Source organism: Dromaius novaehollandiae, chromosome Z (assembly GCF_036370855.1).
Source record: "Dromaius novaehollandiae isolate bDroNov1 chromosome Z, bDroNov1.hap1, whole genome shotgun sequence".
Classification (NCBI taxonomy): Eukaryota; Metazoa; Chordata; class Aves; order Casuariiformes; family Dromaiidae; genus Dromaius; species Dromaius novaehollandiae.
In genome coordinates this window covers 75,396,953-75,423,278 of record NC_088132.1, presented here as the reverse complement: position 1 = coordinate 75,423,278, position 26,326 = coordinate 75,396,953, and the positions used below count along the sequence as shown (strand labels likewise).

The following is a 26,326-nucleotide window of genomic DNA, read 5'->3' as shown; positions in this document are numbered from 1 at the left end:
TGCATCCGAATATTGCTCTGTTTTCCAAACATTTCCCTTGCTTTTCCATCTCCAGGGCAGCTTCTGAGACTAGATGTAGTGGAGAGAGTCAGGAACATGCAAATGCAGCATTTCTTTATTCATGGGTTAAACCACTGCTCACCAAATTGCCTGGTGATGTGAGCATCCTTGCGCTTTCCCTCCCTCCTTCCCAGCCAAAGCCAAACCACGTGGGGCTGGTTTTTCGCAGTGCCAGGAAGGCCTGGCTCGCCAGCCTCCTGCTCTCCACCTTGCGTCCCCAAAACGCGAAGGTGATGCAGGGGACAGCTGCTGCGGTCGCTGCTTGTGCAACGAGCCAAACAGCCTGCTGAACTCCACAGCCCTCCTGGCACAGGCAAGGAGAGGCCGGGCTCGCTCCCGCTGGTAGCCTCCACGCCAGCACCAGCAGCACCAGCGCTACCGGGGTCCGCGCGACATCGCTGCAGCCTGTTGTGCCCCGCGGGATGCTGGAACTCATGGCTCCGCTGGCAGCATCTCCGAAACGCAGTGGCTGCTGGGGAGGAGGGTGAGCAGGTGCTGTCTGAAAAGGAGAGAAAGAGGATCAGCTAGGGACGATGAGAAAATGTCAGCTGAGATGACGATAATTACTTGATTAATTGAAATGTTCAGGCATAATTGGCTCAGATTTAACAGCTCTGCCTCTTTTTGTCTTTGGCACAGGCTCCTCTCATGCCCCTTCTAAGTGAAGCACGGTCCGTCCTTCTCATTCTCCAGATGGGGAAACTGAGGCACAGCAGTGACACAGGAAAGCTGAGTCAGCGCTAACACAGGCATTCAAGGAACTCCCTTACAGTTCTCTGTTTTGCCCTCGCTTCCCACGGAAATCGAGGTTATGCAACTGTTTTCTGTTTCCTCACTCATAATTTTGAAGCCACTGGGGCAGTTTCATCCCCAGAGGTAGGTGTTTCAGACATGTTTGGTGGAACTAGGCAGCTCAGCTGGGAAGAGGAGAAAGACTGAAGCCAACACCTCCACTGAGAAAAAGACTGTGAGGCTGAACCACGTTATTAGACATGAGAGACTCCACATGAGAAGGTGTTACCAGAAACCAGGCTTCATAAGCTCTGCTGCTTCAGGAGCTTCTTGCAGAAATCTCCTCCACTGGGTGCCCACAGAGCCAACAGCACAGCATCATTTATCACCTTATCAGTGTGGGTGCTGAGGCTGCTCTCCTGGGCCTCCTTCTCCACGCAGATGAGTCCCAGGTTTGTGGCCTCACCCCACAGCCTTGCTCTGGGACTGGAAGAACAGAGAGGAACATCCTGGATTCAGGATGGGATAAATCTCTCTTCCCCAACCCGTACAACCCTTGCAAGGTCAGTGTGAGCAAGAGGCTCCATCTGCTGAGGTCAGAGATGGCTTCAGTCCAGTGCTCCTCACACTCTGGGGTCTACACAAGAGTCCTTCCACAAAAACAAAAACTGGGCACTCCTATGGGGAATCTCAGCAAATGGGAACCAGTTAAAAGGCATACTGAACGGGGACCTCACAGCAGGAACAGGCCCTGTCCCCAGTCAGCCTTGCCGGCCACTCTTTCCTAGTGTACCCCAAGGTGTCTGAGGTGAACCACTGACTTCAGAGGGCCCATCTGCATCAGGGGGTGGAACGATGGTTAACACTCCCCAACTTTCTTGTACCCAGAGATGACTCACATGAACACAGGAGTCAGATGCAAGCAGCCTCCTGAAGACACCAAAGGCTGCAAAGGGGGCCGAGGGTGATCGGCTTGGACTCAGGTATCCAGTTTTGTGACATCTAACGTTCAGGTGGATCTGAAAGTCCCAGATTCACCTAGTGGTGACAGGCATGCTTGAAGTTCCCAGCTGGACGATCTCGCCCATCCTGCCCAGCCGTGGATTGCTAAATCACAAACAGAAGGCCTTCCTTACAGCTGTTTGAGTTTTGTTTTGTTTTGTTTTTTGTATGAGTTTATGTCCTGAAGCATGCTAGTTACTACTCCTTAGTTTTATTCCAGAGAGGAATGGTACAGAGGCTCTTCCCGAATCCTCACCCACCCTGTTGAGTTACTTGCTTGGATGAACATCGTAGGGACACAGGCAGGCGGTCATGTTGTAATGCCCCACAAAGGCCCTGTGGTCCCCGGGACAGCAAGTGCCACTATTCTTTGTAGTTTATTATCATTTGATGTTTCCTTTGCCTCATATGTCCCCAGTGTACATGAAAACAGAGAGAGATTCTCCAGACAGCAGGTTTTGTAGTCAGGATTCGGACAACAGCAGCACCCAAGGGAGAAAATATGGGCACAGGACAATCTGAAGATATTTGGGAGGACAGCGGACATCTCCCGGTGAACCATTTTCTTTTGATTTATCTTTTAAACAATCTGGAGCATGGGGGGAGCACAGCCAAGGGTGGTACTTATTCATGCTTATTATCAAAGAGATAGAAAATATCTTCAGGCCATCATAACACCATAACGTATCTGTATCCGTACAAGGAACAGACACGTAGTCTGGGATTTTTCTGTCCCAAAAAGATATACATGGGAAGGGCTATGGTACAGGCCTGTAAAATCACAAGGGGCAGAAAGTGGCTGGATAGAAAATGACCAGTCATCATGTCCTCCAACATGAGGATGCAGGCATCAAGTGAACTAGCAGGTGGCAGGATCAAAAGAAACCAAAGGAAATGATTCTGCACCCAGCCAGTAATTAGACTTGGCAGCTGTTTGCCACAGGATGTTGCAAATGCTTAAAATTTACCTGGGTTCAAAAAGAACTAAACAAATTCATGGAAGAAAAATCTACGGAGGACTATTAAATAAGAAGACATCCTGACTCAGGGAGTCTGAGTCATGAAAATTTGTTGCAGGTCGGGGAAATATTCCGGGGAGGTATCACAAGACACATCTTCTTGCACTATTCCACAGGCATCCAGAGGTGGACTTTCTTGAGGAGAGGATACTGAGCTAGCAGGGTCATTGGGGGCCATTTTTATATTCATAAAAAGGAAGATAATTGTTTCTGGGCTGGCTGTGACTCTCCCATTTGATACTGCAAATGTTTCTCTCCACTGTTAAGAGGAGCCAGGATCTGGGAACCCCAGGCAATGAGGTGGTCTCGATTGCCCAGTGCTGAAACACCGTATCAGCCATGATCAGTTTGTTAGTCACCTGCATGATTCTGGCCCTGGAGCTCAGCCCTACCAGCTTGTGTGTGAGGTGAGGGACACAGCTCACAGGGAGCGGGCAGCTGGCGAGGAAGGTGAGAGAGGCAGAGATGTAGCTGAGCACCAGAGGACAGTGAAGGAAACGAGTTTTGAAGAGAAACCTTCAAAAAGGGTGAAAAGAGCTGATGGTGCCCAGATCGGGAGAGGCTTTCCCAAGGGTGCACAGATAGAGAGATGGACAGGCTCAATAAAGGGTAAATAAATAGAAGAGCAAAGAGAGATGCTGTGAGGTCCAGTGATGAGAAAGGGCAGGGCTGCACTCTGCCCTCGTCTGCACTAGCAAAAACCCAAAGGTGCATCCAGCCACCAGACTCGGGGAGTACAAGGCAACCCAGCCGGAGAGGCCATCTCTCCGCACGGCCGTGCAAAGTGCCTCCCAGAGGCGTGGGGTCCGGGTGGGGGCAGCAGCATCCAGCAGGTGGGGAAAGGAGATAGCGCCCAGCTGAAGGGCCTCAGGCAGGCGCCCAGAGATAGGGCGATGGCGGGGAGAACTGCTCGGTGCAGAGCCCTGATAGAGCACCCACAGCTGGCTCTCAAGCAGAGAAACCCAGCCTGAAAGCCGGGAGATAAGGCGAGGGCAAAGGGCAGAAGGAAACCAGCCCATGACCTGCTCGTGAGAATTTCCAAATCTCCCTTTTCATTTCTGTGATGCAGGAAAATGAGACCAAAAAAGAAAATATTTAGAGCAATTAGGACATACCCTGAGCAGATACAGCCCAGCCTGGGCCCCCCACCCCTGTGCTGCAGAGTCAAGATCGGAAGGGGTGAGCAGGGTATGACATGTGCAATATCTTCCTGGCCTTCATGACTGGGATGCTCTGGGCACGGGATGGTTAAAGCATTGGTAGGAGCTAGATTCAGAGTCGTCCTGCTGGATGGTAGCATGTTTTCTTCTTTTGGGCTGTCATGTCTGTGTTTAAAACAGATAATCCCATTGCCCCCCGCCCCAAACAGTCTCCAAGTCTTTAAGTCTTCCATCAACCTTATACTGTTGTCCAACGACTAAGAATAAAAAGGATACTCTTTTCACACACTGTCACCAATGGCTTTACAAAGTATTGCCATCCCTCTCTACATATGCAAAATGTCTCCTGTGAAGTCCATGTGAACAACTCTGTGGGCACCTCCATTCAATAAAATGCCACTGGCCACGTCGCTAACCTGATGCCCAAGGAACACAGCAGCAATTCCAGTCAATACAGGAGAAGCATCTTGTTTTCTCCTGCTTTGCCAGGCCTTAGGAAATGCCATCGAGGAAGAGAACTGCCAGGAGTGCCACCAGGTTACATATATTTCTGTTTCCTGGGTTAGAAAAGCCCCAGATAAAATATTACTCTAATGTTTTTATTACTTATTAATCACGAGATTATTAAGAGTAACAGCAAGGTATTTTCATCATGTTCTTTTATCAGATCCATTGACAGCTTTCATGAATTTTCAGACAGTGAGTAGATGCGAAAGAAGCATATATGTATATACATTTCACATAAATGTGAAAGTAATGATGTTGATGAGGGCAGAAAAATCGGGGTAGGGCAGCTGAAGCAAACAGGAGAATGAATGGGACCATATTTTCACATATATGAAAATGAAAGCAGAAAAATGTCCTATATTCAAGTCAAGCTGTACTGGAGATGAGTCTGGAAGGAACATCTTTAAACTGGTTACAGGACAAGCTAGGCATGATGTTCCTCAAACCTCCCCTCCCCTCTAATTTCTGTCACTCATAGCTAACCAGGTAAATAAATATATGTCTCACTCTAGGGAAAAACTCTGCATTTCTGCAGCTGAACTCAGCAGCACGTGTTCTGCTGCCAAGGGAAGGATCAGAGTGCCCTGGCACTGCTTACCAGCATTGCACTTAGAAGCACAAAAAAAAAAAAGAGAGAGAGAGAAATTTATTAAAAACGGATGCTGAGCACACGGGAGATGGAGAAGAGCTTTCATCAGAGCTGTGTGGCCTTTGCAGTACTTTGAGGCTTCTTCTTTGAGATGGAGGGATTTGCTCGCTCTGAGACGCTCGTTGCTCAGCAGTTCCCATTTTGCAACCTCCGCTCGGTGCGTTTTCCCTACCGAAGGAGCTGCTTTCAGGCAGCGCGAGGTTGAATCTGAGGAGGTGGAGCGAGCAAAGGGCCTCTTGAGAGCGCTTGGCGCTGGCCCCAGCTACCAGCCCGCGTCGGACTGGCACGGCACAGACACTGTTTTTGTGGGACACCCACCTCCACGCAATGGGATTTTCCTCTTTGCACTATTCCCCCCTCTCTTATACAAGAGGGGCAGCAGGAAGTGGGAAATACCTCAAACTTGCCTTTTTTGGTCCTTCCCACCAGCCAACAAGTACATTCAGCATGTTTTTTTCCAAGGGTGAGAGCAAGGAAAGGTCCTTTGATTATCTCAGAGATACGGGCAGCACAAACCAGACCGGCCTGGGCTCCAGCCAGCTCGCCCAGCTAAACCTCTCCCCTGGAGCACGTGGGAATGCACCAGCCTGTCTCACCTGTGTCCCAGCCAGTATCAGAAACAGGAACAAGACCATTTCAGTTCAAGGTAGCCAGACTGCAGAAACAAGAGTCCCAGTGCGAAGGCTTGGCCTGGCTCTTAAATTTCCTCCCTTCTATGCTTGCTGTAGTCACTTAGAGCAAGAGAGTCGGTGCTAAGCTGCTTTTAAGCTCCATCTACCTCCAGCAAAAAAGGGGAGAGCCCTGGCACTGCACTGGCCTCACCACTGTAGGCAGCAGTGGTCCCTGAAGCTCTGCCAGATGTTGGCCACGTCATACAGCCTCAACTCTGGGGATGCAGCAGTCACTCAAGGGGAAACTTTCCTGTTCATCCGTTCTAAATGTGCATTATAAAACTTCCATTCCAGCCTCTTGGGATAAAAGACCCTGGGAGCATGAACACAAACGCAAAACAAACCCATCTGAGATAAAATCCTCAGCCTGCCTCTCTGCTTGTTGTTTCGGCAGCATCAGAGCCTTCCCCGCCTGTAAAAGGGGGCCAGCCCTGCAAAGGGGACGAGCACCGATGCATACAAAGCTGCACACCTGCCAGCCGGTGCCAGCTCCTTCCATGCTCTCCCTGCCCGATGGATGGAGAACCACTTGGGATAATTAATGGCAACCTCCCGGCAAGCAAACAAGTCTGGAGGAGACTTACCTGCCCCCGGGGCCAACTGTAGACGGGGGCTGAGGCGGCAGCACAGCAAAGCACAGAGGCACAGCATCAACGGGGCACATCCCATCCCATCCTTCTGCCCTGTCCACGGCCTCCCCCAGGGACCTTCTCACAGGGATAAGGCCTGTAGCCAGGACCACGAAAATGGGGCAGGGGCATAAATGGGGGTTTCCCCAAGGCCTGACAACAGCCCCAGGTGCCAGTGGAGCCAGGGGGACAAACGAGGGGGTGGCTGGGGGGACACAGGCTGCAGGGGAGCTGGTGGGACAAGGGGCAGACATTCAGCCTTCAGCTGTTGCCTTCTGAGTCCTCCTCCCTGACTGCTGGCACTGAGGGTCTCGGCCCTCCGCCAGCCTGCCTTCTCTCCACGAGGGTATGTGAGCACCAGTTGACCACTCTCCCACAGGGACACCACCAACCCTGGAGTGACCTGCTGGCACCGAGGCTACCGCAGGGGAAACCCCAGGAAACAAGCAGTCAGCACAGATATGGGCACAACATCTAGACCTCAGGAGCATCATCAAAGTCTAACTCTCTGGATGTTCTTTAGCAGTGGTTTTCAGCCTTCTAAAGCACAAGACCAGTACTTTTTCCCAGTGGCACTGCAGGCCCTTGGCTGGAAGATTTAGGCCTTCTAAGATCAGGCTAGTGGTTTCTGATTGATTTTTCCCAGACCTTTAGAAACTTTCCCCAGATTTCCAAGGGACTGCAAGCCCCAGGGTGAAGATGACTGTGCCATATGGTGTGTTTGGGCCAGGCAGTGAGGCTTCTCCAGACTTGTTCGCCTGTCTGGGGAATTTGCATTAATTACCCTTGTGGTGATTCAGGCTCCTGCAGGAAAGTGCAGTCCCCTCCTAGCCACAGACGGATGCACAGAGCAGTTTGCAGGCCCAGTCCAGCCCATTGCTTCATATGGGGCTTCACACTCCCCACAGTATGTTTTTCAAATCTCATAGCCTATGCATGCATATGGATGAGTGAGACATTGCATCCATTACATGAGCCCTGCAAACATTTTTTAGAAGAATATCTTATTGTTAGGAAGCTGGAGGTGGGATCTCTAGGAGAATGTCTCCCACCCCATCCCATCTCTGGACCTTTTCACCCTGACCTGCAAGCTTGCCGAAGTGAATTTCTCTGCCATTTGGCTACCCAAGCTGGCTGTCTTCACCTGGGCCGTGGCACTTACGCTGCAGTTTCATTTCCTTCCCCTGAATCTGTTCATATTTGTTGTGGGAGCTATTGTGAAAAGGCCAGTGGGAGTCCCTGCTTATGTCAGGATGCTCTGATAGGAGATCAAGGGGAATGTCTATCCCTGACTCATGCCTTATCTCTCTCATGCCCTTTTTTTCCATGCCTTTATACCCCTCCCTCTCACCTCCGGCTTCTGCAGCTGCCGTCTGGTTTGAGCACTCCAGCCGGCAAAGCTTAAATCCCCAGGCAGAGGCCTTGAGCTCTTCAAAGAAACCCCTGAGGTCATTAAAAGGAGAGAAGGCCAGAGCCAGATCCTGATGCACAGTTTCCCTCGCAGGTAGCTGAGCCTGCCCATATAGCTCAGTAATTTCCCACAATCGCTCAGTAATTTCCCACACATACACACTTTTCCCCCCACTGCCTTTCAAGCCCTTTCTAGAGGGGTGCATTGCCATGCTTTCCCACTGGCAATGGGAGTGTTGCTGGTCTGAAGGCAAAACTGGGATCTGATAGACCCAGGAAAGCAGCAGGCAGCTGGTCCTTGGGCTCTTGCCTAACTCTGGCTGCTTGTCCCCGTGGATGGGGACAGCCGGGAGTCCTGCCTGATGGTTGCCTGCTCCCAAGGGTAAGATGGTCCTGCAGCGCTAACACAGCAGCAGACATGAAAGAGAAGTGCCAGGGACAGCAGTTTCGGTGGGTGCTCATATTTTCCTGTCTGCTGAGCCCAGAACAGGAGGTGTAAGATGACCTGAACAGTGGGTTACACAAACTCTTTGGAAATGCAAACCACTGTCTGACAGGCATAAGGTCACAGTCATCACCGTCCCCGAGCCCTGGAATCACAGCTGAAATAGCATTGTAATGCGCTTATAATTTATTCATCAACTGAATGAGAGCAGCAGCAGGCGTTTTCATGGCACTCTTTTATCAAACCCCTGTGATGGACTTCATCCATTTTAAAAGAGCAAACTAGATTTGAAAGGGGTTGGGGGTGAAGTAACTTTATGCCATTCAAATTTAAACAAGCAGGAAAAAGGGCAAATCAAAATAAGGTAAGTGAAAGTAAAGATTTTTCTTTCCTTCATTTTTTCTTCAGCTTTGCCTCCATTGTTCTGAATCTCACAAATTTTGCATTTCTCTGCTGGAGGCTCTGATGCATGTGCCTCCTGTTAACCCAGGTGTTGCCGACTGACTCTCATAAGCATCTTTTCATCTCTGTGATGAGTTCTGCCTGAGCATCTGCTTGTCCCATTTTTAGGGGAAAAAGAGGCAATGGGTGAACTGCAGATAGACCTATATTCTCCACAGATTCACAGTCGCTCGCCCCGAGTACTTGTATGTTCTGGTCCTCGAATACAGTAACCTATGCAGATGCCAATACACTGTTGTGGCAAGAAGAGCAGAGAATTACATTCTGATTTCCCGAACTAAACACTTGCAGAGTTCTTGGGGAAATCTCTCATTGGCAACGAGGCATTAATGCCAGGGCTGAGATCCATTGCAGTGGTGTTTTTCTGCCCTCTGGTCTGGGAAGAAGGTATCTAGCGTAAATAAAAGAAGAAATCCCCAGATTCCTCTGTCACTGATTTCCTCTTGACTGCAAAACCAGTCCACAAAGCCCCAATACGTTCTCGCTCACCACATGGGCAGCGTGGTGCTGCAGCAGGAATGCTTGCACTAGTCGCTGGAGATTTGCACCCAGTCTGGGGAACTGCACTCCAGGAAAGAGATGGCAGCTGCAGAGTAGGGATTAAAAACCCTGTGCCCTCTGTCCTATTTTCCTCATCCCCATAGTGTCCTGGATAAGAAATAACAGAAACAATTTGGGATGGGGACACCCAAAAGCAACAATAAGGAAAGATCTCCAACAGAGAGGTGAGCTGAGCTCAGAGATGTGTTGCCCTGGAAGCAAGCAAATCTTCAACACGGGCAGTTTGGAAGAGCATGTTGGACACACATTAAAGAACTAGTGAGAAAAATGTCTGGGGTCACTTAGGACAAATTGATCCTGCCTTGGGGCAGGAGGGTGGATGACACGGACCTTAGGATGTCCCAGTCTGTTTTCTGTGTTTCTGTGTACAGCCGCAGGAAAAGCTGTTGAAGGTTTGAGTTACACAGGGCTCCTGGGGAGGCTGTCAGCGATTTGCAGGGGAGCTGAGCAGAGCTCCCACTTCCTGCCTGATCTCCTCCATCACAGCAGCATCCATCTGACATGCTGAGGGGACAGAGACTGTGTTAAAATCAAGGCTGGGCATAGGCAAGAGTCACCAGGATCCCTGCTAATGCCTCGCCAGAGCAGAGGAGCAGGGAAGAGGCATCAGGAGAGGAGATGGCGTCATCTTTTAGCCTAGGTTAGTCTGGTTTCCTAGAGGAAGGAGCAGATGTCTCATCCTTTGAGTCACTCAAGAAATACATTGGATAACGCTCTGCAGAATATCATATGAGACCATTCTGCCCCAAGAACTGAAGAGTCTGAATGGGATCTGTCTGGTTATCCCACCTCCTCTCCCCTCTCTCTGTCAGATCATGGGGCAGGAACCCTACAACATGACACTGATACAGGATTTGCATTTTCAAAGCTCCTGTGCCCAGATCTCTTCTGTTGCTAAGCAGAGGAGTTAACTCGCAGTTTGTCATCTTTCATGAATGTGGCTCTCAGGAAGGAGGAAGGAGAAGAGGAAGAGATATATTAAAAATAGATGATGAGAACAAAGCCAAAAGGACTTGAAGAGAAGTTTTCATCTCAGATTTGCATAAGGTGCTGGTGGCATTCGAAGTCCAGTTTACAGTGACAAGTTCCATTTCTGGGAGCCAGAGTAACTGCACATGTAGCATTCTCCTCTTCTGGTGAGATTTCCCCTTTCTGGAGCCTTGTTTTATACACCAGACCTTATTTCTTGTTTTCTAAGCACAAAGAACAAATGGATTCCTTCAGGCAAAAAAGAAAAAGGAGATGAAGACAGAACAACCATATGGTTTCTGGCAGATCACACCTCACAGAGGATCTCTGCTTGCAGGCACGCAATGACCATCCGTGAGAGCAGGTGCCCTTGACAGCTAAAGGAGGAAGGGAAAAACAGCTTCATAGTTTCATTGCTAATACTGGAGCTGGTTAGGAGGGGGAAATGCCATATAATAAATTAAAAAGTTATGCCCAGGCTAAGGGAAGGGGACACCAGGCAGAGCAGCTGTGCCTCCCTGGGATCGCAGGGCAGAAACACAGACCGGAGCTCGGGGGACTGCTTCAGGGAGAACAGCTTTGAGGTGCTCTGTTTCCTTGAGAGTCTCTACTTTCTGTGAAGAGTAGATGCTTTTGTGGGAGAAAAAAAAATAGTTTGGGGGAAAAAGACCTATATTCTCTCTAAAAGCGAGCCTGATGGAAAATTTTCAGCCTGCCCTATTGAATACACCAAGGCTTTCTTTACTTTCTGCCTTGCATGATTACCTCTTTCGTTAACATTCAAGACAGGCAACAGGCAGAGATAAGTCTTGAATGGCTACAAACTTTGCTTCTCCCACCTTTCCGAGCATTAGGCTAGCTCAGACAATGCCTGCATTTGAGGCTGGCTGCAAGGAAAGGTGTTTCGATTACCATAGAAATTGGGACAGCGCAATCCAAAAGGGCTAGGCTCCAGCCAGTTAAACCATCTCAACATTTTCCTTCAGGCCTGAGCAAGGACGTGTTTCACAGTAGAGCTGGGACAACATACTAACTGAACAAAGCCATCAGGTCATTGCCACATAACGTCATTGGGAAGGGAACAGCCTGGCTGTCCAGTTGGATCCTCGTTAGATTCATAGGAAATGAAAACAGGGCACTTGGAGGGGCAGCTGGAAGCAAGTGTTGAGGTTGGTGTGTTTGGAAATGACTGTGGCCAGGACGTTAGACCTGGGCTTTCAGGAGGTGCAGGTTGGGTGGAGAAGGTGGGGCTAGAGGTTTGAACAGGGCTGGTAGGGTTCGGGCAGCTGGGAACAGTAATGAAGCATGGGCATGCTGCTGGGAAGAACTGGGATGGAGCCAGGGGCTCATTTCTAACCCCCCATCGCTGGGCCAGATGGGACACGGCAGGCAGAGGTCAAGTGCTTTCTCTTTCTGAGCCTTGCTAACAGCGCTGTGTCTGGAGCCCTTCCAGATGTGATCCAGATGTTGAGGTACTGAGAGGGGCGGCCAAACCCAGCAGCGACAGGAGTTTCTGCTACCTGGGAAGCTTGGTACCAGAGGCAGAACTCAGCTCCCAGCCCCAGGTGTCCTGCCAGTCAGTCTGATCCCTTATTGTCAAAATATTACGTCTGTCAATTTAAGATGTAAGTAAGAATACAGAACCGAGTGCACTTCAGAAAAGACACTCACCTCCCCAGCACGCTACGGCCCGACCTCTGGAGAGCTCCTCTGCCAAACTCCGTGGTCAAACCACCCGGACAACATGCAAGCTTTTGTGATCCTGACCTGCAGCTCAGAAGCTGAGGATCTGAGAGCAGGACTAAACAGCTTTCTGGAAATCTGAACTAACTCCAGGGCGTTTACATGCAGCGCGGGGCGAGTGCAGCCGGTTAACCCCTGCCTGCAGAGGCAGCGCACGGGAATGCGGGTCTGCTTGCGGCTTAGGTGGGCGAGCTGGGGAAACGCAAGGGATGTTCCTCCAGGCGACCCTGCCGCAGCCGCTCTGGCTGCTCACCCCCAGGCAACCCGTGGGGGACCGGGGGAACACGGCTCCCCTCCCGGCTGCAGCACCTGCCCGACCCCCGTTTCGTGTCCCTGCAGCGTGCCGTGGGCTGGAGGGTGCAGCTGGGAGGGCAGCTGGGACAACCCCGTGTAAGCCAACACCGTGGGTTTATATTAACGCATTATGGTTTTCACATTGCTCCACTGTTCATCCCCAAATTTTATTTGGCCACCAGCACACAGACAACAGAGATTTCCTGCAGATTTTAGGCAGCTGCGCGGTCCCACGTGCAGAAGGCAGGTGGGGGCATCAACGTCTCCAGAAGCGAGATCCAGATTTGCACCATCTGCAGCAGCATGTTACTGTTTATCCCTCTCCTGGAAGATCACCTTGTTATTTAACTCGTTAAAGACTCGCTAAAGCACACGAGCTCGCGAGCGCTGCCGGAGGTCTCCGTCCTGCTCGCGTGCGGGTCGGACGAAGGCCGCTCTTCACGAGGAGACCTGCGCGGGCAGGGCCGGGGCACGCGGAGGTCCCCGCGATGGCCCAGGGGGGCCCTGGCTGCCGCCTCCGCTGCGGGGCCGGTGCCGGGAGCCCGCTGCCGCCGGCTGGGGGTGGTGACGGGCCGGTGCCGACACGGGGGGGCGGGGCACAAAGCGGGGGGATCCTGTCGCTTTAAGAGCGCCGGTAGGGGCGGGGCGAGGCGCGGGCGGGCGTGACGCCGCGCGCCGGCCACGCCCCTCCCCTCCCGTCCCCTCCCCTCCTCCTCCCGCGGGCGCGCGCGCGGGGCGGGGCGGGTCGCGGCGCCCCCCCGTCTCCCTCGCTCGCTGCCTGCCGTCGGCGGCGCGGGGGCGTGGCCGGCGCGCGGCGCGGCGCGCGGCGCGGCGCGCGGCGCGGCGGGGCGGGGGCAGGAGGCGTGGAGCGGCGCGCTGAGGTCAGCGGCGAGCGGGCGCCGTCACAAAAGGAAGTGGCGGCGGCGGCGGCGGCGGCGGCGGCGCAGCGCGGGGAGGGGCGGGGGGCCCGCGAGGAGCGGCGGCGGCGCGCGGGGGCGGCGGCGGCGGCGCGCGGGGGCGGCGGGAGCAGCGGGAGCGCGGGCGGCCGGCGGGGGGCCGGGCGGCGGCGGGCCGGGCCGCGCCGGCGGGGCCGCGCCGCGCCATGGCCCAGCAGCAGATGAGCAGCTCGCAGAAGGCGCTGATGCTGGAGCTGAAGTCGCTGCAGGAGGAGCCGGTGGAGGGTTTCCGCATCACGCTGGTCGACGAGTCCGACCTCTACAACTGGGAGGTGGCGATCTTCGGGCCCCCCAACACCCTCTACGAGGGCGGATACTTCAAGGTAGGGCCGCCCCCGCCGCCGGCCCGGGAAGGCCGCGGGGCCGGGGGGGGTGGGGGTCCGCGGTGGCCGAAAACGTGGGATAAATCGAGGCGAGGCCTCCCGTGCGCCGCGGGCCTGGGCCGCAGGCAGCCCCCGGCCGCCCGCGGCAGGCTGCGCCTCGGCCCGGCCCCGGAGCGGGCGTCGGGGGGGCAGCGGCACCAAAGCCTTGTTCCCCCCTGCTTTTCCTTTCTTTTTTTTAAAGAGGGGAGTGATATTTTATGGAAGGTGTCAACTCTTCCCTTCCCTTCCCAAGCTGCGCTTTGGGCCGTGGTCTGTGTGTTTTTATGCCAAATTATGGGGTGTCCCAGCCTTTCCTTCAGGAGCGTTCTGCATCGGGGCGCTAATTCGGGGTGAAGACCCTCCCTACTGTGATTTTTCTTCTTCTTCTTCTTCCCAGAACTTCATAGTATTTCAGTACTGTTTATTACTATTATTATTATTTTTGCCTTCCTCCTTTGCTAGACTTAAAGGGCAGTTGTCAAGGGGCTGGAGAAATGCTTAGCTGGTGAAGGTAGATGAATGCTTTCAATTCCTCCCTCAGTCTTCCTGTTAGTCCAAAAAAACTTTTGTGGCTGTTATTTCCCCCTCTCGTAAACAAAGTAAGCAAGAAATCTGGCACTGCCTTCCCAGAAGGGAACTAAGACTGAAATGCTCAAAACAGCTGGTGGAGGAAAAAAACCCACTTCTCTTAGAGCAAATGAAAACATTGGTGCCTGCAGAAGATATACATTGTATTGGTCATACCACTTTGAACCCTGCAACGTTCACTGGATCTCTGGCAAAAACATTGTTGCCTTCCAACTTGTGTTTCCCTGGAGTGATTGGTGCTTCATGCCAGTCAGTGCCCTTTGGCTCCTGTCAAACTGGAGGGGAAAAAAAAAAAGAATTTGGATGATCTATTTGCTTGGTTAACGTGCATCTTCAGTGCCGCTTGGCCTCTCTGGGTCAAGGTTTAAGCACTCTATTCCACAAAACCAAAATAACCTGTAGCTTAGGGAATAATAGATCTGAGTCACGTTCAGTTTGGCCTCATTGTTTTGAAGGAAGGGAAGGTTTTGGCACAAGCCTTTCCTTTTGTAATGAGTTGGCTGGCTTACTCATGTAGGTGTGATACGTATATTCTTAGATTCACCTCCATTATTACTTATTCAGAAAGTAGCTCTAGTCTTGGATTTGTAACTGGGTCGTTTTTACATCAGAATGGCTTGGCTAACTCTTCCTGTATTTAGATTACTCATCAATTTTCGAACAAATTGGGATGGATCAAAATATTATTGTCTTGTTTAGGAACTGTCTGGTTCCTGCATTTGTAATTGATCTTGAGAAGAAAGCTAAAGAAGATGGGTAAAATACTCTGAGGATGCATGTTCAGCAAGCGTAGCTTTTGGCAAGATTGCCAGTGTTGGCTTATTTCAGTATTGTGGCTATGATAATTTTTTGCCATTTGATGTTGTCCTTTACTGCAGTGCTTTTCCTCTGAATTCTTCTGACAGGTGAAGACCTAGCACTGGGGAGCCTCTACAAATGCCATGTGATATTTATTTTGAGAATGGGAGACTCTAAGCTCTCCTTGTGCCTTCATCCCCACTGTAGCTGGGTGATTCCCTACAAGCAGTGTGGCTGAAGCCTGTTGTATATAGTTTTTCTCTAATCTCTTTCTCTACAAGGATCCATGTGTGGTGTGTTTGTTTTGGTAGTGTTTAGCTTTTGGCATTCACCCTAAATTCTCAGCCACTGAAAAAGCAGTCTTAGACCTAATTTGGTCCCTAGGGAGATGGAGTGCTGTTGTCCTGAGGAGTGAAGCTTTTGACTTGTTTGTGTTGTTGTAGTGGGCCTGTAGGCAAACATTTAGATATGTTAGACTTGGTTTATTGAATGATTTAGGGATAAGATTGATACCTGGAACTTTATTTTGTGAGGTTACTTCTGTGATATATTCACAGCACTTTCAACTTTAGTTTAAATCAGCATCTGATTTATTTTTTGAGGTTTCTCAACTTGCTGATTTAAATAGTCTATCTTCATCATGTCTTTACTTTCCTGAGATCAGGTAAGTAGGATGAGAAATTTATTATATAGGCTATAACTTTTTCAGCTTTGTGGCATCGAGAGTTTGAAATAAGCCCATTTGCTTGAGGTGTGGTTTGAGGGTAGGAACAAGAGGGAAGGTACAGAATCTTTTATTTAAACTTAAATGTAAATATTCTGAGGAAAAACATGCATTTAAAGTTACCTTAATAAAGAAAGTGTTAGCAGTGATTGGTTGGGAATAAAACTCTTGGTTTGTGTTCATGGAGTTTTCAGAGCTGGTAACATCAGCTTTTTGCACCTTGTTTATTCTTGGAGAAATATGACCTTTCTCTATGGATTGCTGAACTAGCTGAATAAACTGAAATGAGGAAAGAGTTCTCTTTGCACCTTTTTGAAAGGAGCTGCTGCTGTTAAAAGCTGGTTTAACATTTCAACAGATTCTGGTTTCAGTTGCTAATCTAGTAACTTTATCATTTGATAAATTTAAGCAGAAAACTTGTACTATTTAATGTTTAAATGGTAGATTATCAGTACCTTAGTGCAGGCTATAGTAAAATCAGTGACCTCTTAAAACTTTAAGAATAGTATTTAAACATAAATCCAGATTTTTATCAACTGAGATAGCATGCTGAGATGTGCTGCAGTATTTCATAGTATAGGACTTCGTAGCTAGATGGGCATGGCAGAATCATTCGGAAGCAATGTTTCATGCAGAGTGGCATCAGTGAGGGACAAGAGCTCTCCTGAACTACAAGCGCGCCCCCCCCCCCCCCATACACACAATTAGCTGAAGGTGCACATTTGCAAGGTTATATCACAAATCCAGATGTTCTTGAATTGCTGTCCTCTCCTCTGTCAATTTTTGGTTTATCTTGTGGCTTTATAGTCACAAGTCCCATTTTTGAGTAGGACTGGAAATAAAGTTTTGGATAACCATTTGCTTAAGTTTTAGATAGCCACCCTTAAAGAAGGAGTTAAGCTGCTTCATGTACTGGTCACCTCTCATTCCTTGCTGGCAAGACAAAAGGATCTCATAGTCAGGGGTATTAAATCCTTCATGTAGGTCAGAAGATAACAGCAAGTATCTGTCCTTCGGTAGCTGTCAACAGGGGAATCGTCCGTCGGTACAACTAAAGTTTCTCCCTGTTCTGGCCACGATTTGCTGTGCTGGGCTTCAGGTACATTTGATTGTATTAAAGGAACTTGGTTTTTGCTCCTTTGCTCATTTTGAATTTGCCTAAGGAAGAAAGGTGGGGAAAACCAGTGTGTCTAAGGTGTAGGTTTATTCATGACTGGTTCAGTTATTGAAGGCTTTTGAGTAAGAAAGGGAAGATTTTTCTCATAATAAAGTATTTCCTGTCCTGGTTGTAGATGGTGCCAGTTGCTGTTTTCTTTGGTCAGCTGGAAATGACAGGGCCTGATAAAAACAGATCTTCAGATGAGACTCCTCTGGCCTATATAGTAATTCTGAACTACTCTGGGAACTATGGGAATATGTTCTCTTGGTTTTGCTGATAGTGCCTGAGATACAGAGAACTGGATTCTGCTGTCGTCGGCAGGACTACTTGTAAACAATTTTGTCTGTACTCCCTTTACTCTGTAGGCATCTTCACTGCATCTGAGAAGGTTCTTTGCTATGCAGCTGGAGAACTCTTTTGCCTTCAACTTTGGCAGCAGATATTTGTGTGGATCAACACAACACAGCCTACTAGGCTATAGTCTGTTGATGGGTGCTGATAGTGAGAGACTGGAGTGGTCAAGGGTAAAGTATGCTGAAGCTTTCACCCTTTCAGTAGACCTTTGATCTATAGACAGTCTGCCTTGAAATCCTGTGTCCAACAACTTCATCTTTGGGTCTTCAAAGCCTGGAGACTGATTAAACCTCTGCCCAGTGCCTTAATCAAGTGATGGTCTCAAGGTACTCGCAGAATTACTGTGCTTGTTGATGGCTTACCCAGCTTTGTGTATTTGTTGCAATTGCATCTTAGCATCATGGCTTTTGATTGTTTGAAAAAGGAAATTCTTCTCATTTCATAGTTGAATAGTATTCTCTTTATGCTGGGGAGCACACCTTTCAGGAAAGGCACAAGTGAAAAATTATACAAATAGAAACTTCATTGTTAATCACATAGCACTGCCCAGAAGTACAGTTTGACCAAGTATGCTGTGTCAAGAAACATGTTTAATGTAGAGCAAAGAGTCAATATTAAAAGCTCCCTCAGAGGTGATTTAGGTTGGGTAGATGAAAATGAGTACACCTAACATGAAAGGAAACAAGCAAAATTAACTGTATTGTTAGAGTTGCTATTTGATAGTTCTTTTCTTAAGGCAATTTATTTCATTAGGTGCTTTTCCTCCTTGAAGGAACAAGTCTTGATACATAAGTTGGAGGGGAAAAACAAGCATTATGCTTGGCTGTCTTGAGTAATTTGGGGACTAAATACTTGTCATAGGCATTGTTTTCCTTGCTTTTTGTAACTCGTTAACTCATGTGCTGTTTAGAATTCTGCGCTGCTGGATCTTAGGTTCTTCCAAGTGATTTGTTTTGAATTTGGAGCAATTGGCAATATATGGAAATACTTTTTTCAAAGCAGGAAATTGGTGTAAAACTTTCTGATGGTTAACTGATGTCAGGAATGAGCACCATGTTTAAAAGTTTGGAATTGTAGGCTACTTCCCAGAAAGCTTAAAATTAAGCAAATAGAAAATTCTTAGACACTTAGGATTATGTAACTGGTAGAATATCTAACTTCACAAAATATTACTTAATGCCAAGGAAAAATTGTGTTGTACACTTCACAAAAGATTAAGTCTACAAGCGTCTGACTTGTAAGAGCCTACAGAATTTCTCCCTGAGTGTACTTAAAGGCAACAAAAATTGAAAATTAGGTATCACTGATACTAATATGCAGAGGTTTGATGCGACAAAGGGACACAGAACTGCATGTTAATAGTCTGGAATTGCTCACTTCAGGGTCTGAAGAGTTCCCATTGAGAGCAGACTATCTCCGAAGTGAAAGAACAGCTAAGCCATCTGCAGTCAGGGAGGGAAGAAAATTTTTCTGATGTTGGTTCTCTGGTATTAAGCATAGTTATGGCTTGTAACTCTCAAACCCAAGGAGCACCTGGTTGACTTTCACTTTGCTCTTGCATATAAATTTTGGATGCTTACATTTGTGGGCCACGCAGAACCCTGCAGACAACTCATCCAGCCTGACGCTTGTTCTGGATGGCAGCCTTTTCTTGGGAAGAAATGGGCAAGGTGATGATGGTAGCCAGCTCCTAGTTCTTTTTCTAGGACTCCTCTTATCCAGGTAGGGATACTGTGTGTGCCATGAAGACAGATGCTGATTTTCCAGGTCTTATACTACACATGAGCTTGTATTTCCAGGCAGTAGGTGCTGTTGTATGAAAAGGAAAGAGCTGTAGCACTTCTGTCCCACTTCTGTCATTAGAATAAAAAAAAGGAAAACCTTTCCATTTGGAAAGATTGAACAGTGTTGGCTTGCATGATTTTTCCATTGTTTGGCTTTATTTCCATGAGTTTGCACCAGATGATCCTTGGATGAGATAAAATATGAGATACAGGGTGTCTTGGGGTTTTTTGTGTTATTTGTTTTTTGTTTTGTTTGTATTTTTCTCTTGGATAACTGTGCAGGTAATTTTGTGGCCTCTTGAAAGTTCTTGTCAGTCTGTTCAAGTGATGCTAACTGAAAGCATGTAGATGGTATTTTAGAATTGGTCAGTGTTCTGGGGATTAGTGGAAACTTTTTACTCTGTAGTGTTGGAAGGGTGGAGTTTTTGTTTTATTTTTCATTTTATTCCTTTGGTAAGTTAAGAGCCCCAGTATTCCAATGACATTATGCTGGTGTTTGACTGCTGGACACATCTGTAGCTTTTCATGAAAGCTCAGACCCGCTTCAAATGTAGCGCTGTTTCATGTAGCAACATTTTCACACTGGGTATTTTGTTTCTTTAATAGCACCTTAAGTCCGCTACATGATTCACATTTTACATCCTGAAGGTAGAAAATCCCCCCTCCCCCCAACTCTGTGTCATCAAAAAAATCAGAATTAAGTTTCTACAAGCAGGTTATGTTGTTTATCTTATGGTCAGGTATGAATTACTACCATCTGATAATGAATAATATGGACTAAACAGTGGGGGAACTTGCACTGAACTGGAATGTAACAGAGTTGTAAGTGGACTGCAGTGTGAATGGAGTAGAGGTTATGCGAATGTTACAATCTAGCGAGACCTCTTGTAACTTTGGGCTGTGTATGGCTGCAGGCAGGTGCACACTCGCATGCACGTGTGCAAAATCGGTGTGGTATTTCCAGCATTCCAGTATTTCGCTTTAAAAATGTTAACGTGTTATTCAGCAATATGAGTTAGAGGAGCTGCAATTAATCTTACTAAGCTTTTATAGTAGCTACTTATTGAGAATGACTCCTCTTACCAGACCAGGTTAACAATGATTTAACTCTGGCATTCTGTACCTTCCCCTAAAGTACCAGCAGCCAAGATTAGCCTATAACAGAGTAAATTGATAGCCTGTCTCCACACTTTCTGAAATAATTAAAATGAATAAGCATTTGCCCAAAGTGGCCAGCAATTGAGAGGAAAAATAGTAAAGCTACTCAATTGGGCCACACAGGATATTTTGGAATCTTTGATTTAAAGAAATCTCCCCTGAGGCTTTTTTCTTTAAATTGAGGGTACTGCACAGAGAACAAGGAGAATGAACAGAGGCTGTCTTAAGTGGATAACACTTTCAGATATCCCATTGTATTTGTCATTAACAGAGAAGTCTTGCTCTGTGTTAGTTTTTGATATTTCTATCTGCCTATTTTGTTCTCTTAAAATTATGCAAGTTATTTAGAACTTAAAGTAAAGGGCTTTTACTATGGGGAAACAAAACTTAAGATTGTAGCAGTAGGGACATACTTGTGATAGCCAGGTGACTCTTCTCCAAGCTGTGTGTCCTGGTTGAAGGGTTTAAAACTTAGGAGTTTCATGTTCCTTTTAGCAAAATATTTGGAAAGCTTAAGATGCAAAGTTTTTGCTGGAATACTGTAAAGACCAGTGTTTAACCAGTTGTGCCACTTACGTCAGTTCCTGTGTGATGGAGGTTTGTCCATTGTACAAAATGTCTAGCTTTAAAATTAGATGTAATAATACAAAACAATCCTTAGACTTCTCTACAACTAGCAGCTTTTCACTGTCAGAACTGAGCAAAGGCTGAAATAAGATCATCTCTTGCAGCTTGGCCTTGTCAAAACAAAAGCAATGCAGTGGAGTAGGTACAACTGGTAATACATTCCGTGAAGATGAACTTAATCTTGCATAAAGTCTGCTAGTATAAGCCTTTAATTCATGGATTTTAGCAAACACTTGCATACCAGTGTAGTTTATCTTGGCTGGAGTAACGTGTCTTTAAAAACACTCACCTTTATCAAAAAATAGGCTGCTTACAATGTGTAGGAGACTGAATTTTGTCTCGGTGCTCCTAGTTATTTATCTTGCAGAACAGTAACTGTACCCACACTTAGTAGCTGAATGCCTTTCAGTAGTGCATTAAACAATATAACTTGAGAGGATAACATCTGTTTTGTACCTTTTAACTGTTCTGTAGGTATTACCTAAATTCGTTCTAATTTGTCATTCACGTAGTAACAAAGTGCCTATACCCAAATCTTTCAGATGAAGGATCATGACACTTCTTGGTTAACGTGGAAAGAGAAAGGCATGTGTCTCTTTCATGATATTGCCACTTGAGTTGTATCACTAACTTGACTTTCTTAAGACGTTTTGGCAGCAAAGTGTGTTGTGGCCATAAGGTATTCAAAATGCAAAGTAAAAAAGGCATTGAGGCTCAACTCTTGTCGAGCACCAAGTGTTCAGAATTCAGTGAATGATAGAAATGTTTCTTCTCTTGTGTAATTCTCAAGTGTCAAATAGCTATTTCTTGAGACAACCACAATCCCATTCAAACAATTTTGTATAGAGGACCTGTTGTCACTTCATTTAAGAGTTCATTAGTCTTTTGTACAAGAATTTAGGCATCTTATATTGCTGTATGATCTCCATTTGAGCATACAAATATTAAAGTTTTGAGTCCAACATATGAAATGATTTCCATTTCTCAATTTGTGCCAGAAACCTGAAGGCTTGTGTGCTTCAAAATTTGACTAATACACTTTCTTTCTCTGAAACTTAACCAATTTTTCTTTTTTTTCTTTTTTCCTCCTTGCTGCTGGCAGTCTCTAATTTATGTGGAAGAAGCTTGGCTGTCTTTGACCTGAAATATGGCAATAGCAGCACTACCATGGGCAGCTGATTAGGTAGGATAGACTTAAATGAGGCTGTGAGTGTTTGCACTTTTACACTTTTGAAACAGGCTTGATAGTTTTTGGAAACTTACTTATACTGAGGCTTGTTTTCACCCTCAGAGGATTATAGGCAGACTTTTCAGGAGCTAAATGCCAGTCTAGGCAGGGTCATTTGGACTGTCACTCTGGAGCTTCACTGTAAGTGGCAAAAATAGCAGAATTCAAACTGTTTTGAGAACCCACATCTATGACTATTCTCCACTTGGAAAGAGAGAATAGTTGTATTGGCTAAAGATACGAAGGAGGGATGAGATCAAAAGATTGCTGGTCTTAGCCACTTTCTTCTGGACCTTCAGGAATATGTCTGGCTTCTAGTGCTGTTGTAGATGATACTCAGATTTCACTAATTAGAAGTAGCCCACTTAACGTTCAACTTGGATGAAAGTTAATGATGATTTGTTCAAGTTGTATGCTTATTCTGTGCCTACTGGTTATGTGGATGTTCGTTTTGGTTCATTCCTCTGACATGCCTGGGCCCTTCAACCAGGGACTATGTTTGGCCTGCAAGGGACAACTAAGTAACACACTGGCAGTCAACGAAAGCAGCAGGTTGTAGGCATGTTTTTAAGGTGGTGGATCAGGGCAGGTTGGAGTTAGGGTTGTGAGCAGCCATCCTGAAGCAGGACATTATGTATTCCTGGACCTGATGGGAATGTGCTGAAACATCACATAGTGATTTATTTAGCCATCTTCTGGCACTTGCACAATCCCCAAACTCTCCCCTGCAGTCTAAATAGGTAATGGTACATACCATGGGGTCAGCAATGTTAATATGTCAGATTTGTGCAATGGCAGGGGCATGGAGGGGGGTCTAGGTATGCTTGGGTGCAAAATGCTATGATTCTGCCAGGCCTTTTAATCTGTCCTTGGATCTTCTGGGTTTCCAAGCCTGTCTCAGGTGTGACTTCTTCTTCCATCTCTTCCTGTACTGGGCTGACTGCACTTTAGGGCATGATTGAAAGTTGACATGAGGCTACTGAGTGTGACCTAATTAGAGCTTCTGGTCTGACTCCTGGTGTCTCAGCCTTGTTCTGTTTCATCTTTTCCTCTGTAGCACTCAGCCTTGCTGAGAATGTGGGTGGCTTTCACCTATTTCCAAGAGAACAGTGAAGTATTTTTTGATCCGTGTACTCCTAATCAAGACTTCTAAGGTGGCTAGTTTCTAATATTAAAATAAAAGCAAACTTGCTGGTGGCCTTAAGTAGAACCTATGAGCTCTGCTTCAGCAGATCTACCAAAGCTCTGGATGGAGGTTACTGGACAGAAGCACTTCAGCTGTTGGAAGCTACATCAGTTGCATTGTATCATTAACTCGTGCATGCATAAATTTGTCACGATTGCCTAGCTGTTTTGTTCAGCATTAATTCATAGCTGGGGGTATAAATAAGGTTTTTTCTTCCCTTCTCATGTTTATGTAAGTGTAGAATAGTGGCTTCTGTACTCTAGAAAGGAGAAAAGATGCACTTTTTTTTTTCCCTGGAACAGGCTCTGTATAAATGACCTTGCATCGCTGTAGTCTAAACTCTATTTTAAATCCCTTTAAAACATCCTCTGCTTCCCCCCAGCCCCCGCCAAGAAAAACAACCTATGATGGTAGAGTTGAAGAATGTATTTCATGGCAGAAGAGTATAGTGATGGCAATGGGCCGGAGAATCTCTGTCCTTAGAAGGGACTCTAGTCTTGTTGGACTACTTTTATATGACACATTGGTTGTGCAGCTGTAGTAATGCAGTAAAACTGAGTATAAGAAAAATTAGGCTGAACCTAAAGCTGACTACTAATGATTGATTGGCGTGATGAATTTAGTCCTTAATTTGCAGATTAACCGCTGGACTATGTCCATATGGACTAAAAGGGTTATGGCAAATTAACTGCTTCCTTCCAGGAAGAAGCTGGTAAATTTGTCTGTTACTGGATGCTGTTATGGTCAACTAACCTTTGTCTTCTGCTACCTAAACAGCTAGCAAGCTTTCTTCAGTACCTGTTTTGTTGAGCTTTGTTTGGTAAAGCTATTAAATATTGCTGTGTCGCCCTTACTCCGACTGTGAATAGTTACAGTCCGGTGTTGGACTGGGTGAAAGGGATGCACAATCCAGAATTCATCATCTGTTAGGCCCTTTGTGTGGGTGAAGCATGGCACTCGTCGAGAATAGTCTGCCCTTACTACACAGGCAGCATGAAAAGGGCCAATGCAAAGCATTGTTTTAGCTCTGTTGACAATTGTAAGAGGTACTCATCTGAAGGACACCCAGCCAGGGTTGGGAGAGAAACGAAGTATGTTTTTTGTTGTGGCTGTTAGGGGTTTTTTCAGCTTTGATTAAATCTAAAGTAGGGCCAAAAATAAACTTTGACAACAATAGGAGGCAGTGTAATTTAGTGAATAAGATGTGGACTGAAAGTCTCCTGTCTGTAATGGGTTCGTGTGCATGATCCTAGATAAATTTAACATTCTTTAATAAAATGGGCATATTCTCATAATCACATACTTGACTTAATCTGTAGGTAGAAAGCTTTTTGCTTTTTATAAATAGCACATGAGAGAGCTTTCTTCCAAAACAAATTCAACTTGTATGTTTACAAGCACATTATTTGAATTTGGAATAGTTGAGGAAATTGTCATGTAAATAGCTTTCTGGATGCTTAAGCATAGAAAGCAAAGCAATTTTTAGAATAAAAATTTCTGCTTATTCCTGGTTAAATATTGAGTGGCTTCCTGAAGATCCTCAGCACAGATCCTGATGTACTGACAAGTCAAACTCCTCTGCACAGACTTTGTTCGTGAGGCAGCTGTAGCAATTCTGCAAGAGCAAAAAATAAAGCTGGGGTTGTGTAACTTAACCTGGGGGAGGAGGGGGACATTCCTAGTGTTGGAGAGAGCCATCAAGTCAGGGCCAGGGTATGTAGGCTTGCTGGGGGAGACTTCTGCTATGCAGGCTTCACAAATAATTCTCAGAAACAGTATACCAGGAGAGAATCTGGGTAAACTTCTGATTGTTGGAGGAGGCAAAGCTATGCCTTGGCTGCCTCATCAAGTTTGAAATGTCAGAGGGATCTGCACTGATTTCAGAACTACCAGGCATTTTTGTCTTCCACCTCTGGGATTTCTTACTCGTGCTGTCTTAATTGTTCCAGCTCCTGTTCTCCTGTGCTACTACAGGCACCCTAGGCCTTCGGAGCACAGGAGAGAAGATTAGATTCAAAACAGAGCCTCTAAACATTGTGAAACCAGCATGAGGGATTTGAGTGTCAAGTGTCCAAGTGTGCAACGCCTTGGCAGTTCTGTAGCATGGCCAGGTAAACAGCCTCGTGTGTGGTTTTGTGGGACCAGTGTGTTTGCAGAGCAAGATTTGGTCCTACTAAGCTAAGCCGAGGTTTAAAGTATATTATTGACATGCCTTAAAGTTCTGTTATGCTTGTCACCCTAAGTGCAATTACCCAGGCTATGCCACGACACTGAGCTTGAAACACATGGGCAGAAAGCCAAATTCTACACTTAGCAAGCACTTTAAATAGAAAACTACAGCACAAATGACCTGCAGGTACCTTTCCTTTTATAAGGAAAGCCAGGGTTTGTAAATGCTAAGACTTCTTCAGTTTAATTATAAGTGTATTGATAAATGCTGTTGTATTGATACTTAATTGCTAAAATAATGTTTGATCATAGCTTAATAGGATTGCAAGGCAGAGTTTGAGTTTCAGTCAGAATATAAAGTCTTTTTCTGTTCTAATTTTGTTAACATTATATTAATAGGTACAATGAAAGGAACACGCAGTGCTTTCTCCATTAACACTGTCAACCATGGCAAATAACCAAGGTTCACAGTACTAACCTGAGATCATTTTATAGTGTTTAAGTATGCCTGCATTGCAGCAAGTGCATATTCAACCTGTCTCAAGCACATTAGTGGTCTAGCACCAACAGCATGATATTCAACACCAGTTGTGAATTGACCCAGCTTATGAGCTGGTTTTGCAGCCCATGCTTAATCCCATGTTGCCATGGTTAGACTGCTACCAGTATCCACGCTAACTGATTCAAAGCTAGTCCAGTTACAGCTGTAAATCTGTCACAGCAGTGGCAGGCATGTAGACATAAACATAGACCTGGGAAACTGCTTTTGTATTGTTTCAAATGCTGATTGTACAAAGGTGCAGGTCTTTTCAGTAGCAGCAGAACTTAACAAAACCTGACTCTTACTATTTCTGTTTTAGTTGGCTTATCCCATCTTTTGTAAGATGTAAATTCTGAGCAAAGCTCTTGTTATGTTTGGG

The 26,326-nt window shown here is 46.7% G+C and overlaps 1 protein-coding gene and 1 long non-coding RNA gene across 2 annotated transcripts in view; one reads left to right on the top strand and one right to left on the bottom strand.

The window, feature by feature from the left end:
- Window positions 1-97: 97 nt before the first annotated feature.
- LOC135325051 (uncharacterized) lies at window positions 98-12,062 on the bottom strand. The gene is made up of 2 exons (XR_010386264.1): window positions 11,948-12,062; window positions 98-559 (listed from the first exon to the last, which is right to left on the bottom strand). It is a non-coding gene; the product is annotated as an uncharacterized LOC135325051 (long non-coding RNA).
- Window positions 12,063-13,354: 1,292 nt separating this feature from the next.
- LOC135325050 (ubiquitin-conjugating enzyme E2 R2) overlaps window positions 13,355-26,326 on the top strand; it is a 54,430-nt gene continuing 41,458 nt past the window's right edge. The window contains exon 1 of the mRNA XM_064502483.1: window positions 13,355-13,592. Within this exon, the coding sequence (XP_064358553.1) occupies window positions 13,416-13,592 (177 nt within the window). The 5' untranslated portion in view covers window positions 13,355-13,415. The remainder of the gene's footprint in view (window positions 13,593-26,326) is intronic.